At 38.9% G+C, this 19,016-nt stretch overlaps 1 protein-coding gene across 1 annotated transcript in view; it reads right to left on the minus strand.

The window, feature by feature from the left end:
* Positions 1–19,016, minus strand: part of auts2a (activator of transcription and developmental regulator AUTS2 a) — a 1,288,356-nt gene that overhangs the window by 22,291 nt on the left and 1,247,049 nt on the right. The window contains 8 exon segments of the mRNA XM_039756996.1: positions 5,868–5,939; positions 8,648–8,677; positions 9,508–9,579; positions 10,293–10,388; positions 12,500–12,544; positions 15,824–16,044; positions 17,031–17,164; positions 17,166–17,312. Of these exon segments, the coding sequence (XP_039612930.1) occupies positions 5,868–5,939; positions 8,648–8,677; positions 9,508–9,579; positions 10,293–10,388; positions 12,500–12,544; positions 15,824–16,044; positions 17,031–17,164; positions 17,166–17,312 (817 nt within the window).

A 19,016-nucleotide genomic window follows, 5' to 3' on the forward strand; every position in this document is an offset into this window, starting at 1 on the left:
ATCAAATGGTGGAAGTTGAAAAAGGAAGACTGCAAGGTTGAGTTTAGGGAGGAGGTGAGACAGGCACTGGGTGGCAGTGAAGAGTTACCAGACAGTTGGGAAACTACAGCAGATGTAGTAAGGGTGACAGCAAGAAGGGTGCTTGGTGTGACATCTGGAAAGAGGAAGGAGGAAAAGGAAACCATGGTTGTGGAATGAGGAAATACAGGAGAGTATACAAAGGAAGAGGATGGCAAAGAAGAAGTGGGATAGTCAGAGTGATGCAGAAAGTAGACAAGAGTACAAGGAGATAAGGCACAAAGTGAAGAGAGAGGTGGTGAAGGCTAAAGAAAAGGCGTATGATGAGTTGTATGAGAGGTTGGACACTAAGGAGGGAGAAAAGGACCTGTACCGATTGGCTAGACAGAGGGACCGAGCTGGGAAAGATGTGCAGCAGGTTAGGGTGATAAAGGATAAAGATGGAAACATACTCACAAGCGAGGAGAGTGTGTTGAGCAGATGGAAAGAGTACTTTGAGAGGCTGATGAATGAAGAGAACGAGAGAGAGAAGAGGTTGGATGATGTGGAGATAGTGAATCAGTGCAACAGATTAGAAGGAAGTAAGGACAGCTATGAAGAGGATGAAAAATGGAAAGGCAGTTGGTCCAGATGACATACCTATGGAAGTATGGAGGTGTTTAGGAGAGATTGCAGTGGAGGTTTTAACCAGATTGTTTAATGGAATCTTAGAAAGTGAGAGGATGCCTGAGGAATGGAGAAGAAGTGTACTGGTGTCGATATTTAAGAATAAGGGGGATGTGCAGATCTGCAGTAACTACAGGGGAATAAAATTGATGAACCACAGCATGAAGGTATGGGAAAGAGTAGTGGAAGCTTAGTGAGCAGCAGTATGGTTTCATGCCAAGAAAGAGCACCACAGATGCAATGTTTGCTCTGAGGATGTTGATGGAGAAGTTTAGAGAAGCCCAGAAGGAGTTGCATTGCGTCTTTGTGGACCTGGAGAAAGCATATGACAGAGTGCCTCGAGAGGAGCTGTGGTATTGTATGAGGAAGTCGGGAGTGGCAGAGAAGTATGTAAGTGTTGTACAGGATATGTAAGAGGGAAGTGTGACAGTGGTGAGGTCTGCGGTAGGAGCGACGGATGCATTCAACGTGGAGGTGGGATTACATCAGGGATCAGCTCTGAGCCCTTTCTTATTTGAAATGGTGATGGACAGGTTGTCAGACGAGATTAGAAAGGAGTCCCTGTGGACTATGATGTTTGCTGATGGCATTGTGATCTGAAGCGATAGTAGGGAGCAGTTTGAGGAGACCCTGAAGAGGTGGAGATATGCTCTACAGAGGAGAGGAATGAAGGTCAGTAGGAACAAGACAGAATACATGTGTGTAAATGAGAGGGAGGTCAGTGGAATGGTGAGGATCCAAGGAGTAATGTTGGTGAAGGTGGATGAGTTTAAATACTTGGGATCAACAGTACAGAGTAACGGGAATTGTGGAAGAGAGGTGAAGAAGAGAGTGCTGGCAGGGTGGAATGGGTGGAGAAGAGTGTCAGGAGTAATTTGTAACAGATGGGTATCAGCAATGAAAGGGAAGGTCTACAGGACAGTAGTGAGACCAGCTATGTTATATGGGGTTGGAGACAGTGGCACTGAAAGCAGGAGACAGAGCTGGAGGTAGCAGAGTTAAAGATGCTAAGATTTGCACTGGGTGTGACGAGGATGGATAGGATTAGAAATTAGTACATTAGAGAGTCAGCTCAAGTTGGACGGTTGGGAGACAAAGTCAGAGAGACTGGTTTGGACATGTGCAGAGGAGAGATGCTGGGTATATTGGGAGAAGGATGCTAAGGATAGAGCTGCCAGGGAAGAGGAAAAAAGGAAGGCCTAAACAAAGGTTTATGGATGTGATGAGAGAGGACATGCAGGTGATGGGTGTAACAGAACAAGATGCAGAGGACAGAAAGATATGGAAGAAGATGATCCGCTGTGGCAACCCGTAACAAGAGCAGCCAAAAGAAGAAGAAGCTGGATCAGTACTAAATTTTACTACATCTACTCAATATGTAGGCATTTGCCTTAAAACAGACTTAAAATGGATGAGGTTCTCCACAAAACTTTATATTTCTCAGTTAAAAACACATAACCTATATGTATCTGTTAAAATAAGCTGAACACCTACAGTTTAATAGGGAAATGCCCCAACTGCAGTGCTTCCACAGTTGATGTCAGTTTGCCAAATGCTGCATATTTTTGTAAATCACACTTAATATATTGCATGTCTTCAAGTGGCATGCTGAAATTAGTTTTTGAATGCATGACCCTAAACATAAATATCAAATCATCCTATGAAAGCACCACAGTATAAGCAGCATTTACAAACACTGGACACCTTCTCATGTGGCAGTTTAGTCATATCTGAATGCTTGCCAAATGTCTAAAATAAGAGGATTTGGAAATCTGAGTTGCTGTGGGAAAACCTACTGCACATAGACAAGAGAAATAATCACAGACTACACAGAAAGCAGTCACGAGCACAACTAAATCACGTAATAAGAACAGTATTTCTTCATCTAATGCAAACATTTCAAATTAAAGTGCGACGGCCCAGAAATCACTAGAGGGCACTGTTTTGCCAGAGAACCAGATTAATGATACAGCTGTTCCAATTAGATTAATCAGGCTAATTAACCAGCTACAGAAGGGACTGGAGATTATTTTTTCACTATTTTGTAATTATCATTTTTTTCTAATTTATACTGTCTGGGAATTACAAACTATGGTAAATAATATGAATATTACATCTGCCACCAAAAATTCAGCTTTAGTTATATCTTTAATTTCTTTGTTATACAATATTGTTGGTAATAGCAAAAGTTAGACCTGTTATATCATTGAAAGATGCTGAGAAATTAATTCACGCTTTTGTTTTCAGTCGACTAGATTACTGTAACGCACTCCTCTCAGGACTACCCAAAAAAGACATAAATCGTTTGCAACAAATGCAGAATGCAGCTGCTAGAATCCTAACTAGGAAACGAAAATCCGAACACATTTCTCCAGTTTTGATGTTACTATATTGGTTACCTGTGTCATTCAGAATTGAGTTTAAAATTCTGCTTATGGTTTATAAAGCCTTAAATAATCTCGCTCCATCTTATATATCGGAATGTCTGACACCCTATATTCCAAATCGTAACCTTAGATCCTCAAATGAGTGTCTCCTTAGAATTCCAAAAGCAAAACTTTAAAGAAGTGGTGAGGCGGCCTTCTGCTGTTATGCACGTAAAATCTGGAGTAGCCTGCCAATAGGAATTCGCCAGGCTACTACAGTGGAGCACTTTAAAAAACTGCTGAAAACACATTACTTTAACATGGCCTTCTCATAACTTCATTTTAATTTAATCCTGATACTCTTTATGTTCAATTCATTATAATAACTATTTATTGTGGCTCTAAAATTCCATACTAACCCCTACTCTCTCTTCTGTTTCTTGTTCTGGTTCTTTGTGGTGGCGACCTGCGCAACCACCATCTTACTCAAAGCATAATGATGCTCCAACATTGATGGACTAAAAGCCAGAAGTCTGCATGACCATCATCATCAAGTCCTTCCATGAGAACCCTAAATCCAAAGAGGACTGTTTCATTTATGTGAGGTAGAATGCCCAGAGGGGACTGGGGGGGTCTCTTGGTCTGGAATCTCTGCAGATTTGATTTTTTTCTCCAGCCGTCTGGAGTTTTTTTTTGTTTTTTCTGTCCTTCCTGGCAATCGGATCTTACTCTTATTCTATGTTAATCAATGTTGACTTATTTTCTTTTCTTACTGTGCCTTTTATTTTTCTACTATTCATTATGTAAAGCATTTTGAGCTACATTTATTGTATGAAAATGTGCTATATAAATAATGTTGTTGTTGTAATTGTTTTACAACATGGAAGTTGGTGCATGTCTAAATTATCTTGACTGTCCAGTACACCATGTCTTTGATATGTTTAAAGACATTAATAAAGTGATTCAGTTTAACTTCTTGATCAGTTTAACATACTAAAACAGAGTAAGGGTTGGACAGCAAGGTGGTGTAATGGCTAGTAGTGCTGTTTCCATTATCTTTAGACACAAAAGTAGGATTTGTTGATCTGGGCCCTTGTCAGTTCTCTCCTCAAGTCCCAATTTCCACAAATATTACAAAGATGTGAGTGTTAGAATGAGGTGCAACTTTAAAATAGATTTGAGTGTGTTCACGTGTGACTGTGCACCTTGGTGAACAGGTGTGCTACACTACGACTGGCACAGGTTCCGGCTCCTCAAAACTCAATAACAGCAAATGAAGAATTAGAAAATTGATGAACTGTACAGGTGCACATTTCAATGCATTTGGAATAATAGTATTAATTAAAAGGAAAATGTTCTAGGTCTCTAAGTGTATGATAAGGAGGGCACAGTACACAAGACTAACCAGATGTTCAGGGTATGCACTATAATACATGGACCAATTCACATGATTAGTGTAGTTTAGAGTATTGGCTTGAAGTAACTTTTCCTTTTCAATGAGCTCCACGTGACAAGATGTCTTTCTGTATCTGCATTACTGCTTATGTATAGCACAGATAGATGGACTTTTTAAAGAAGCCCAATAAATACATAAATAATATAACAAACAACAGCCAACCCCCCAATGCATGACATTTTTACTAAAGAGAAAGAACATTTCTAACTTAGCTGAAGATGAAAAGAATTAATAATAACTATAATAAGACCAAAAGTATGTTTTAATCTTGCAGATGGAGCAGCACAGTGGTACAGCAAGTAGTGCCACCATTTTATAGTTTTTAGACCATGGTTGAACACCAGTCTGAAATACCCGATGTACAAATTTCCTCTGGTTTCTCTGAATTTCTGCCATAATGCAGTTTTACTGTTAGACTGAATAGCAATTACAACAAAGTTGACCAAGTATGACTGCGCCTTGAGATGGATGGACATTTTGTTCAAGATTGGCTTCTCGCAAGTGCCCAGCAATGTTAAAATAAGCTCCAAGCTCCTCTGATCAGGTACTTGAACAACTGACTACAGAAATGGTGAATGTATTTTGTGGATGACTACAGATTTTTTGTATGGACCTGTGCTAAAGGAGTATATGACATTGTCCAATACTTTCTGAACAAAAGTACAGAACCACATTGTCATTCAAAACGATCTTTAAGAACTGCGGTTGATCATTTTGCAAGTCACGTTATAGTTATGAGGGTGTTGTATATACTGTAACTTGAGACATTGTTTTACTAAGATGAGCTTTAAGTGTGCCTAGTTTCAGATAGGTGACATAGGCCGGTATGATTTTTATTTCAGTTTAATGATACTGAGAAACAAGGCATAAACAGATATCAAGATACTACCTTTTAGTTTACAGATATCGACTGAGGGTGGTTAACTGATCTAATAGCTCAAATACCTCAGAGTTCAGGGGATGAGGTTACAGTGTATCGTTGTGGATTTTGCTTGTTCTCCCAATGTCCATGTGGGATTTTTCCAGATACTGTTGCCCTTGTACACCCAAAATACTGTTAATAAGTAATTGATGACTCCAAATTAGAGTGGTATGAGTGAGCATGAATATATGCATGAATACCAATGTCCCATCCAGTGCAGACTTCTGTACTGAACCTGATGCTGATGGGAAAGGCTGTGGTTTCCATTACATTGGAGAAAGCCAATTGTGATGAGGGATGAAAATTGAGAATATTTTAAAGACAATGATAAACACTGGCAGTTTTTAGTTCAATTTAAACAAAACAACAGAATGTTACCCAAAATATAACGTTTCTGCACTTCTAACGTTCTTCAGCAATAGCAGGTGGTAATACTTACTTTGACTTTCTGCTGGTGATGGTAGATTTGCCAAGCAATGTGAACATGCATTGCACACCACTTTCCTGGCTTCTGTAAAACAAAAGATAAAAACATGTTTAAAACAAACAACAAACAAGTTTACTAATGGTTTGCTCACAATACAGGTATATGCTGATAAGCGACCAAGGATTCATGTATTTGAGCACTATGGGCTCTGTACTAAGGGTGGTGAAAGTGTAAACCCAATTCAAAGGCAAGCAAACACCATTACTGTGGCCGTGCTGATGAAATATTACAAAAATAATTTACAGAGGTAAAAATTAAATATAGCAACCACAGTATATCATGATGCTACCACACTGAGTGGTTTTCTGAGACGGAAAGCCAACAGAGAAGGACTGTGTGATTCATTTTGTACATACTGACAAAGCTGAAGTGACAAGATGTTCAGATAATAATGGTGTCTGTTGTGTCTGAAGCTGAAGATTTGTAATTAATCACTTAGGAATTCTCATCTTTATTGACATTTTCATTTCATACCTGAATCTAAACATTTCTGTCAGAGAGGGTAACAATAGCAGACAGAAATGCATTTCCTATTCTTTCTATCAAGCAGCCATTCAGGCCTTGACATGTCACTTTAAAAGGCACTATGTAAATACATGTATTATTATTATAATTATTATTATTATTATTAATTAAAGTTATAGTATGGCAACAATGGAATTTAGAAGCCACACAGACACCAGTAGGTTTACTGTTTATTTTAAACTCCACAATATGCCAGCGCCAAAATATGCACCAAATGAATCATTAACCAGGGTGAAAAAACTGGAGCTCACATAAAAGGTATTAAATAAGAGATTCTATTTGACACAAATGATGTTTTGGGGGGTGTGGAGTAAAAAATTCAGACTTAGAAAAGAAACATATTTAACTCTTTGAGGGTTGAATATTTTTTCCGAAAAACATAATTTCTGAAAAGCAATGATTTCACACAGAAATCAACATATAACATCTGTTGCTGCATGCTGCGGGTGCCAGTTTGCCAAGAATGTGTGGCATTCTTGCTGCCAGGCTGTCTTCGCATGGCTGGGGGTGGCAGCGGTCACAGTCGCACTGCATTGCAATATGGCTTCTACCTCTTACCATTGTTAAGTGGCAGTCCTCCTGGCAAACATTGTCAGTACAACAATTAGCTGGGGACCAGTCCACTCAAGCTGGAACCTCACATTCATTTTTCGATCACTTGTATCAAAATCGGAGTCCGGCAAGTCATAGTCCAGTTCAGAAATAATAGGCAAGACGTCGTCCACAGAGTATTTTGCTTTAAGCATTTGCTTTGATCTCTCACTATTATGTCAGTGCCATTTTCGCTCTTGTTTGCACCTTACTACTCACACGAGCGTAGAAAATCTCAGTCAAACCAATGAAGCTAACTTTCCTTCTTAAAACGAGAGTCCAACTAAAACATAGCGGTTTGTTTTGGCACAGTTTACAGTTGACTACCCTTGTCAACTCCTCCTTTTGACAAAAGTCGACATCAGCCCTGAAAGAGTTAAAGGAAATATGTGACGCTGCGCAACTATACAATTTTGGCCTCTTACACACATTTAAAACCAAAAATACTCTACAAACAGCTATGGATGCCTGGACAAGCTGCAAACTGCATTAATGCTACATTCCTTGCAGTTTTAAATTTTTTTTAAACAATGGTATATGACTCCTCACAAATTACGGTTAATACATACAGTAACCATACATGTCCCCAAAGTAAGTTTCGGTAGGTGGGGATTAGTCTGCCAAAGCACCTACCATCAAGTAACAATGCATCAGACCCTCGTGGCTCCTCCTGCATAGACATACCCATGTTACTCCTTCAGGCTGTGTCTGGCTGGGTCCCATGGGTAAAGGCCCAACCACCAGGTGCTTGCTGACAAGCTCCCCCCTAAATCTGGCTACAGGACAAGACCAAGATTACCCTTTTCTGGGTGAGGTTACTAGATCCTTGATTTGACATTTTACAGAAATCAACATAAACAGCACTTCAACTAGGACCAATTTGCCTTGGGTGACTCTATCAGGAACAATTGTCCTGGACAACACAACTCCTAAGATCACTGGAACACACAATCCCCTCAATCCCAATAAGGTGACGATCTGTTGGGAGATTCTTTCATATTGAAAGTAGCCAGTTAAGGTGATTTGGACATCTGATTAGGATGCGTCCTGGACACCTCCCTGGGGAGGTGTTTCAGGTATGTCCAACTGAGAGGAGACCTTGGGGCAGAACCAGGACATGCCTGAGAGATTACATCTCTGATACCCCTCTGGAGGAGTTGGAGGAGGTGGGGCAGGGGAGATGTCTGGGTATTATTGCTTGGATTGCCACCCCCATGACCAAGATGTGAATAAGTGCAGCAAATGGATGGCTGGATGGAATTGACCATACAGTATCCTTAAATAACTAAAAGAAGATAGATATATTGGATGAACCAGTAAGCTCCTAGTGCTTTTATTATGTCGTGCTGCTTTGCATTTTGCACTATGGTGTGAATTAGATTCTGCACTCCACTTGTATCTTTTATTGCACATGTGCTAGCTTCTTTGCCTTTGAGAGTAAACATAAATAAATAAATAACATGCCTGACGTGCTTATACACTAATTGAGGTTTTAAATGCTTTTGAAACTGAACACAAGTTGTCACCTGTAAGGCACAATCACATTCTAATTAGTCTGCCTTGCTCTTCCCCTGGGAGCCCAGCACAGAGTATATTTGAAGAAAAGCAATTCTTACCCTCAATATGGGTCGGAACGGATCCGTCAGCTGGAAAGAAAAAATGACAGCTCTGTTACACGCCTGTCACTCAAACAAAGCCTCTCATTAACAAACACATATTGCTTCATTATTGCCTAAATGAAAATGTTAAGATTTTACTTTCAAATGAAGCATTCCTCAGGAATAATTAGTTTTTATTTATAAAGTTTCTTGGCTTTTATGACCTGCCATGCGTCAGCTTTGACAAGAAGTTAAGCAAGATTGACGAAACTGTGAGCCATGCATTTTCCCTATGCTGTGGAATTGCAAACTTGATAATCCATTATTTTTAGACACATTCATTGTAATAAAAAGTCAGGTAACAGAATTTATACCTGCAACACTGGGTGCAGGGTGGGGAACAACCTTGGATGGGACGTGTCACAGATCAGGGATGTGGAAGGAGGACATAACAGAAACTTGAATCTAAAGCCAGAACGTTCCAGTCATGGGTCAGTAGGGCCATTCAGAGCATCAAATTTAAAGATTTGCACAATAGAGGAATCATGATGGAGGATGATTCACCTCAAGTTCTCCAGAATTTAAGGAAGCTGAACAGTGCTACACAACTTCACTTACTCGTCACTGGAAAAGGAAATTATCTTGTGGTCCTTTCCTTAATGGGCTGTTGTAGGAAGCCTGCAAGCTAAGGCTGGTCAATGCCAGGCAAAGTCACAAAATCAAATTAAACTTACTTTGGTGCTTGGTGACTAAGAAAAGGGAAATATCATGTTTTTTCATTCTTGTCTTTCCTTATAGCTCCTATATACAGTGTGTGCTCATCTTACTGTCTAAGATCTTCAACTAGACAAAAAAAAAGATGAAATGCACATATTTACCCGGGGGTCCTTCTGTAAAAGAGTATGAGGCACTGCTCCAGGCCGTGATCCCACATCAAGGGGATTAGAAGTCTGCAAATACAACAACACTTTTCAGAATTGAGATTAAAGGGTGACATAATTATGGTCCAGGTTGTACACATTTATTTACAGAAAACAGTACAATGCAGCAAATGTCTCCTACATGTCTGAAGCTTTACTGACCAGCAACTACCAGCTGATGTTACTTTTAACTCAGATGGTACTGGTATCTCTACTGGTCCCCAAATACAAGAGGTCTGCATAGAGTGACAATAAAGGGGGCTCTCCACTGTGTAGGGTTATTAGGTAAAAGTTCAATCAAAATTGCAAAGCAAGGAAAGACAGAGGCATTTCAGACAGAAACATAATGTATATTGTAATCATAAGAGAACTGGAATTGTTGTATGGAAAACTTTTGTACTTTATGAAATGTGGATATGACTCCTCTACTGTTATATTTTGTAGCGAAAAATGCAATTTCTTCTACTGTTGGTTCAACAGAAATTCATATTTTAAGTACTAAACCTAAGGATGCGAAATTAACAAGAAAGCCATGAATGCTCCTTTTAATTGCTCGCTCTTTAAATTAATATTTGGGATAGGACCAGGTAAAGATATCACACAACAGGGAGAAGCCGTCATGTCTTATTGCCACCTTTAAACTACTTCAGGTTAAAAGTCTTTCCGAGGAGACTGCCACTGCAATGGGTTTAAAACATTCTGCATGTCTCATGACACCACATAAACATGGAGGAAACATTTACCTTGGGTTGAAACGCTCCCTGCAGTGAGCCAAAAGGTCCAGTTGGTGGTATCATGGGAGGGATTCCAGATACAGCTGGAGGATAAGAGTGGAACAACTGGAGGAAAACCAAAAAAAAAAGAAAGATAATGTGTGACTGATTGGGAAGGGAGGCACAGATACAGAGCTCAGCTTTTCTCCTTCATTTGCTTATTAAGGGGGAAAAAAAAAAAAAAACCTTGACAGAGCTATAAATAGTTTGAGCGCCAACCCAAGTACAGGAATGACAAGTAGGCTGATTAATATAAAAATGAGAATACCGGCAACAAACCCCCAAGATGGGCTAGCTAGCTAGCTTTCAGGAAGCAGGGACCCTTAGGTGTGTTTAAAATAAAAAAGAGCAGGCTCAGTTTAGTTGCCACAATGTTCAGCTTAATCAAACAAAACATCTACATGTAATGAATAACTATTTAGGAAAATTACAATAATCATTTGCCCTGCATTCTTCTGTGACAGCTCATTATTCAAATCAAACATTTTTTGTGTCTAATTTACAATTCCATATAGTAAAAGCTTTTAGATCTGTGATGCAAATGTATTTAAACAGGTATTGTCTCAAAGTGTGCTGGCATTTAACAGCAATATTGAAAATAACTAGCTATTAACCTAAAATAGAGCTGATTACAAATGAATGGCAATTAGGCCTCGAAAAGCGTCTGTAATTTCTGATTGCTACTTTTAAGCTATGCGGCGTTGCCAGGCACAATACATCAGGTTTCAAGGCAGGAGAAGGCAATAAAAAATGTCAAGAAAAGAAAGAAGGTAGAGAAATTGAATTTTCTTTCCTGCCTCCACCTCTTCCTACCGTATAGCTTTGAATTGACTTTTTTATTTCAAAATTCTAAGTATGAACTCTAACCCCTACCTAGTTCAGTAGCAAAGGCAAGCACTAACATCAGGACTCAACAGCTTTGTCCTGGACCGGTAAAAGCGCAGTATGGTTATCGAGGAAGATCAAATGGGATATTTTCCTCCCTTTTAAGTAAAGCCTCATTTACAGTATATCTGTAAGAACGTTTACAAATGAGAGGTGACCTTGTCTGCGTAGCTAATGGCATATTGATCCAGGTATCTCTTCTAGCCACTTCTTGAAAGATACACTTCAAATCACAGGAAATATTTTTCTGTAATGTAATTGAGGCCAAGGAGCAGGCTGTTGCAGTTACAATATTACCAAAGCAACAACTTCCTCTGTTACCTGTCATTTTTGGCCCTTTCTCTCGTTGGATATTAGGTATAAGACATTTATAAAGATGATCGTCCCATAGTGATTTTTGTAGTCAGTTGACTCCAACCACATTCACATTAAGTTTTTTTCTAACTGGGAAAATTTTTGCATGTCAAGTTTAAGTATTTGTCTGGGTTGTAACAAACTTTAATCTACTCTTTAATCACATATTCCATACTGTATATTATATTTGATAATGCTTTCTAATTAGAAGATTATAAAAACTGTGATGAGAAAAGGCCATTCAGCCCAACAAGCTCATCCATCCTGTTTGTAATAAAGAATGAAGAATTCAAGATTTATTCTGAAATTATGTGTAGGTCAATTACTACCACCAAGAATCTTGTTTTAATGCTAGAAATACTTGGAATTATTAGAAAACTATAATACACCTTCTTAAATATGGATTCCAAACCTGGTGATCCCAGTACATAGTCATGAGGCTGTGAATCTTATTCCAGCAGCATTAGGTACAATGAAGGGAACAAATGTTGATAATGGTGCCAATTCATTGCTGGGCACACACCTCACAACATACACAATTTAGTGTCAGCAGCATTGCTTTGAGATGAGGAAGCAACCATATTACTCTGAGAAAATCCATGTGAACAAGGGGAGAATGTGCAGCTTTCACAGGGGATGTGCCAGGATTTCAACTTGGGATCCTCAAGCTGTAAGGCTGCAGTGCTAGCCAACGTGACACTTTGTGACAACTTGTTTGATTAAGAGGCAAAATAGTGTTCAGAATGAGAATGAGAATTGCTCGACTTCAAACTATTATTGCACACTTTCTTGATGCTGTTCTCCGAGAAAGCTGCTATATACAACGAAAAAAAGAATGACTACCTATATAGTAGAAGAATGCATTATTAGCAGTTTGTGAGTAACTGTAGAAAGGATTCAAAACACTTCAAGTTACACAAATTTATAAACAAACTCACACTGTGTCTGTAGAAGGGATCCACTTTTGTTGGGTATTTGTCAAACTGTAAAATAAAAATAACAGAAGGGAAACAGAATTACAAAACCATTAAACAAGACCTCAGACTCTCAGCAATGTACAGAAATCCCCCAGGAGTTTAAGCCATCCTTTTTTAACTGAACAATGCTTATGTGAAATATAAATACTATGGTTACCACAGGATTCCATCAAGCCCGGTTGTGTCACACAACTTTGACCTTCTCGAGAGTCCAAGCTTAATAAAAGCGCTGACATACTTCACAATGGTTGCATTGTGGTTTCCACCTTTCCAATTAAGTTCCAAAATGCCCATATATCTTAAAACTTTGAAAATTGTTTACAGGTACAGAATATCCATCCACAGAGAGCCAATGGCCAATTAAAATAGTTGTTCACTGCATCTGTCCAAAAGGGCTACTGTGATTACAGATTTTTAGTACATACAGTATGCTCTATTAATCTGGTCCAAACTTTGCCAATTCAGATTTCTTGTTTTTCTGTATGCCTACTATGTGTGCGGGGAAAAAAAAACTAGAGTACTATGTATTGTGTATGAAGTCTTTTGGTGGATAGTTTTGCTGTTGCTCCACACAGACCTGTTCCCAGTATGATCACGGTGTACATGGAGTCTACATATTATTTGTATGTGTGGATTTTCTTCATGTACACCAGTCTCCTCCTACATCCCAAATATATGCAGGTTAAGTCAACTGGTAATTCTAAAATGGCCTCATGGTAGTGAGTGTAGCTGTGTGCTCAAGAGTTCTCTGCAATAGACTGACATGTCATTTTGGATTTCAGCGTTGCACCCGCTTCTGTCAGGGTAGGTTCCTTGTAGTGGATCTGGGAGATGAATGGATAATACCTTTAATTGTTTCTTTAACTGTAATGCTCTTTTTTAAAACTGATATTACAATTAAAAACAACATGAATTAGGCATATATGTACATACAGCCATTCATCATCAAACCCACTTAATCCAGCATCAAATACAAACTAAAGACCAACCCTGGAAGGAATAGCAATTCCTGAAGAATGAATGATCCTTAAAACTGAATCCTGTTCAAGAAATGATTCCAGAAAAGTAACCATGTGATATTCATCCATTAAATAACTGTTCATTCTGAATGAACTTGTATGTGAACTTGAATTACTCTCACGGACATTACAAACATTTGCAAACAAACATGCATACAATATATACCATGCACATTGACCACATTAGACATAAAACAGCTAAAAGGGCTTAAAATGAGAGGGCTGTATTTTTTTTACCTATTGCTGTATGTTTATTCCCTCACCACCTCCTACCCTATACAATTCTGACAAAAGAAGAAACACCGCCAAACAGTTTAGCAAACAATGTTTGACATATTAAAAACATCTTTGCTCTCTTAACATAATAAAGCAATAAAGCAGACTTTATTGAGGCTACTTCCAGACAACTGTTTCGATATGCAGCTGCTCACTGCTATTGTGACATTTCAGAAGGTTTCGATTTTTCCTTTTTATTTTTTTTAATCAGATGAAATCCTGCCCTAAGACCAACCTCTAAATATATATTCTACATTTTACTAGTTGGAGTATTTCAGAAGTAGAAACTTTATAAAAGCCTCAAGCTTTCATTTAACTGAAACAATTATGAGCCTAATAAGTCTGTGCAAACCTACCAAACATCAGACATTCCTAAATTTAAAAGGTACCTCAGAGGCCAGGCATTAAAGCCTACTATGAAGCAATGCTACTTGAAATCTTTACTGGTTGCTCCAGCTGTGGCTATCAAACTCACACCCCTTCCTGATCTTGGAGAGAACATTTGTACTATTTTATGACATTTAGAAATGGGACATGACTTTGGATTTTCTCCTGCTGAATGATGTGAGATATATGCTACACTGCTGTTGTATGTCTTTAAGAGGGATCACAGTGGAGTAATTAAGTGCATTACTGAATCAAGGGAGGACTGGATTAAAACATTCCAATGGTTGGATTTGTTTCGCATGCCGCAATTTGCTGATCTAAGTTGTTAAGTAAAAACAGGTGTCTTTCTGCTGCCCCATAATTGTATTTAGTATTCTCAGAGTACTTGAGGAGATGCCATTCCTTTTGTTTATCTTTTGCTTGTTACAAGGCTGCAGTTTTTCAATAAGCAAACACAGGTGCACATGATGGATTCCCCTTAAACAGTTCATAAATTATCATTTTTCACCTGTCTCTTCCCTTCGGGAATAAGCTGTCTTTTCATTATTATATTGGCAGAATTGAAACAGTAACCTCTAATTAGCTCTTCACGACACACTGCATAGTCTAGTGTGTGAAAACGAGATGCATGTTCACTGCAGTTTCAACCATTTCCTGCTCCTTCGTTTGCCAGGTGAGGGTCATGGGAAGTATGAACCCATCCTGGAAAGCAAAGTGCCCAAGACAGAAATTACGTCTTGGAATTTTTTATTTTTCTTAGCGCAAACCCTCATTCCTCTACCAGTCCTTTGCAGAAGACCTACACAAAAATGAGCAGTGCAGTTATACTTCATATGCAATGCACCACAGAAGGAAATGAGCTAGTGGGTTACTATGGGAAGGTCAGGTCACCTACTAACACACCAGTCCCCAAAGAAGCTTTGCTAACTATAAAGAAATACGGAACTGAAACACATATCAAAAAAAGAATATGTTTAAAGGTAAAAAAAGAGATTCTAATTAAAAGTGTGAATAGTGAAAAGCTGCAGGAACTGTATCCTTCCAGGAACACTCTTATGTTGTGAAATTCAAAAAGAAATTAGCTAGGCCTGCGGGTACACCTTCATCACATACAACTGTTGACATTTACCAACTCCTGTGTCACCTCCACAATACAAAAACAGTTCACCACACAAACGGAGCAAGGCAGTGCACAGTTCTGGCTTGTAATTCATGGCCAAACTGAAGCTAGGATGGTGAGATTACAGTAGTTTAAACCCAAGCATCCTGACAATTGGTTTTAGTGTTCAGGTGAAAGCAACACTGCCTCAGTAAAAGGAGTATGCTTCCATCCTTTGTTGTCATATTTCTCAGCATTCATATTGTAATTAGGCTTCAGTGGTACAAACTGATTTCTCAGCAACATTGCTGAGGCTCAGGTAGACCAAGAGGGACAATCGCTCTTCTGGTCCACAGGCAGGCACCTAGCTTCTCAGGAGTCATATAAGCCCAAAACACAGAACCGTGACTGACACATGCACTGGTATTTGTAAAGGACACTCCCAGGTGACACCAAACAAAGTTGTGTTCTACTTATCCTCACATTTCTGCCTGGGGTACGCACCATAGGAGGTGCAGGCGTGGGCATGATAGCCGTAGGCGGGATGGCGTGGGGGAACGGCGTGAAGGTGTGCTGGTGCGTATGCTGATGCGTGTGCTGGTGCTGATGTTGATGCTGGTGAAATTCTGTTCTCAGGTAGGGCGGAGGCCCCAGAGAGGCACCACGGTCTGCACTCTGCGAAGCCAAAAAACGTGTATTCAGTTCCTGGCGCAGCAGGTCTTGCTCTGGAGAATTTGAAGAAAACATTTTTTATTAGAAGAAACAAAAGCTGAGACAAATTATCCACACTGTAAAATATACACAAATATAACCTAAACAAAGAGATGCACAACAGAGACACGAACAGATTGACCAAAAACTAACACAAAGACTGATAAAATAACATGAAGGTCATTCAGTTAAGAAAAGTGCAATTAAGAAAAACTCCAAAAATTCTTTAAAAATACTTTTTACAGAATTTATCATGATAATTCTATTTCTATCATCATCATGATTATATGCCATGTGTTGCGATGTGGGTGATCATTGTCTTCTTTCTGACTTTGTTCTGAAAAGTACTACTAATCTTCTTAAAACTTTTGTCTGTCCATCCTGTGATGTAACTCAAGAATGTCATTTGCTGTTGACCATGTCTACACTTTCCTTATTTTCTGTCACTGCAAGAAGTTTTAAGACTCTCTTAACCCTGCAACATGCCCTATAGATTGCAGTTGCTGTTCCCTGATTGTTCTCATCTTATTTAGGCTTTTCACAAAATTTCCTCTTTGTTACTTGGTCATTCCACAATATTTTGATTTTCTACTCAAAACTTCAAGTTTACCATCGTTTTGCTTTGAAATAGTCCAACGTTCACTTCCATATGCTAGTGTATAAACATATAAACATATTGTATAATAAACATCAAGATTATCGTTTTTTAGAAGCTACAGCCACAATACACTGAGCCTTGTATCCATGTAAATTGTTATTCTTTAGATTCTTGCTCAAATGTTTGAATTTGCATTTAGCAATCCCATCTACTCCTATGCGAAAAACAAAATGTTTTAGTGTCAATGACACTAAAGTTTAAAAATTGCTTTTTGCATCCTTTCTGTTCCAGAGAACTAATTTAAGCATTGCTGAAATCATTATATATGTAACAATGATTATTAGTAAGATTATCTATGAAATTAGAAACAGTCAAAAAAATATTTTGAAGACAACAACATACCTGAATAGGTGCTCCCTGCTGGGTGTCCAGGAACTGGAAGGGTGCTTGACGTTAGTGGAGGTGGTGGTGGTAAGGCCGCTGGCGGCGCAAACATATTGGGGGGTGGCGGGTGTGGTGACGGTTGTAGGGTGGGGGAAGCTATGAGGGGTGGTCTGGTGTGGAAGTGACAGGGGGAAGGCTGGAGGGGGAGGGGGAGGAGGAGCAGGATGGGTAGGGAGGTGATGATGTAGGTGTGATGCTGGAAGAGGTTTTCCTGGCGTACTGCTTCTACTGCTGCTGCTGCTGTTGGTGGCAAAGACGAAAAATCCAATTAGAATACTGACCTTTGAAAATGACATTCAAGAACCACAAAACACCCCAAGAAACCCAATACATTCATTTATCCATTTTGTAAACTATTAAAGGGTCTAAGGAAGCCTTAGCCTAGCCTGGCAACACTCTGTGTGGGAGACACACACGACTATAATTATTCAACTTTTTAAAAATGACCAGCAGGAAATTCTTATAGCTAGGAAGAAAAAGTACAATCAAAAATGGCAACAAGTTAGAATCTGGTAGGTACTTTTTTGAACTGATTATTTTTTTATGCAGTTATGATTCAGGACCTTAGAACAACAGGAAAAAAATATAGACATACTTTAAAAAAGTTATTTGCAGCTTAATGCCTGAAAAAATAATCAATAAAAAGAGTGTGCCCAAGAATGAAAATCTCAAAAAATAAAGCTACATAAATCATTACAGATGTACGTGGAGTTAATTTATAACTTCTTATTCTGCTAATTTCATAATGCTGCATCACACATTCCTTTAGCAGTTTTATTAAAAAACTTTCTCTGAGATGGATCTTTACTGATTATACTCATACTGTGTAACTCTGAAGTTTACTAAACTTGAGAAACAAATTTCTACTGTTTTGCCAACTGAGACAACTCTCAAAACTAAAGTCTTTTCTCTCACAGAAGGACTTGGAAGCAGTCGTTCAAGCTTTTATTACATCTTGGCTAGACTATTGTAACTACTTATATGTGGGATTGGCCAAATCTGCTCTGCTGTGCTTTCAGCTGGTGCAAAATACAGCAGCTTGATTTTTATCTGCTACTAGAAGAAAGGATCACATCTCTCCTGTACTAGTATCTCTCCACTGGCTACTGGTGAGATTTCGTACTGATTATAAAATTTTGTTGTTTGCTCTTAAAGCCTTGTATGGTGTCACTCCAAAATATATCTGTGATCTCCTTCTTCCCCACTTGGCACTGAGGTCATCTGGACAACTATTCCTCATAGTTCCGAGATCTTGGCTGAAGTCTAGGGGAGACAGAGCTTTCTCAGTTGTTGCTCCTAGATTTTGGAATGACCTGCCTCTCCACATGAGGTTTTCTTCCTCTATCGAGGTTTTTTAAATTTGGCTTATGATCCACTTCTTCTCTTCTACCATTCACTGTGTGTAAGGGTGTGGGAGATGGTGTTTACTGATTGTTTTACTAATCTGTTCTTATACTATCGTTTGTATTCTGTTTATGTTATTGCCCCTTTGTACAGCACTTTGGCTCAACATCTGTTGTTTTGAATGTGCTTTTTTATAAATAAATCTGATTTGACTTAACAGTTCAAACATATGTAGGCAACATCACAGAAAAAAATAAACTGAATTGAAAATGTATAGAAGGGGGACAGATACATTAGTACCCCTTGAACAGCATGTGCCAACCTGAAGGCACAGTATATGTGCAAAATCCAAGATACCAAAACAGATAGTAAGAATAGCGTGGAAAAACCTATACAAATTCAGTCTCCCATATCTCAGAGGCAAGCAGGCTGAAAAGACAATCTTCAAGATCTTGTTAGTAGAGTCCACTGAAAATAGCTATCATTGGTGCCTCTCGTGGCAACATCTGTAGAAATTATTGGTTGACAACAATGATAAAGGAAACTGTCAAGGTAAAAGGGAATACCAATGTAGCAGGAAAGTAATGGCACATCATAAAA

This window comes from Polypterus senegalus, chromosome 6 (assembly GCF_016835505.1).
Source record: "Polypterus senegalus isolate Bchr_013 chromosome 6, ASM1683550v1, whole genome shotgun sequence".
Classification (NCBI taxonomy): domain Eukaryota; kingdom Metazoa; phylum Chordata; class Cladistia; order Polypteriformes; family Polypteridae; genus Polypterus; species Polypterus senegalus.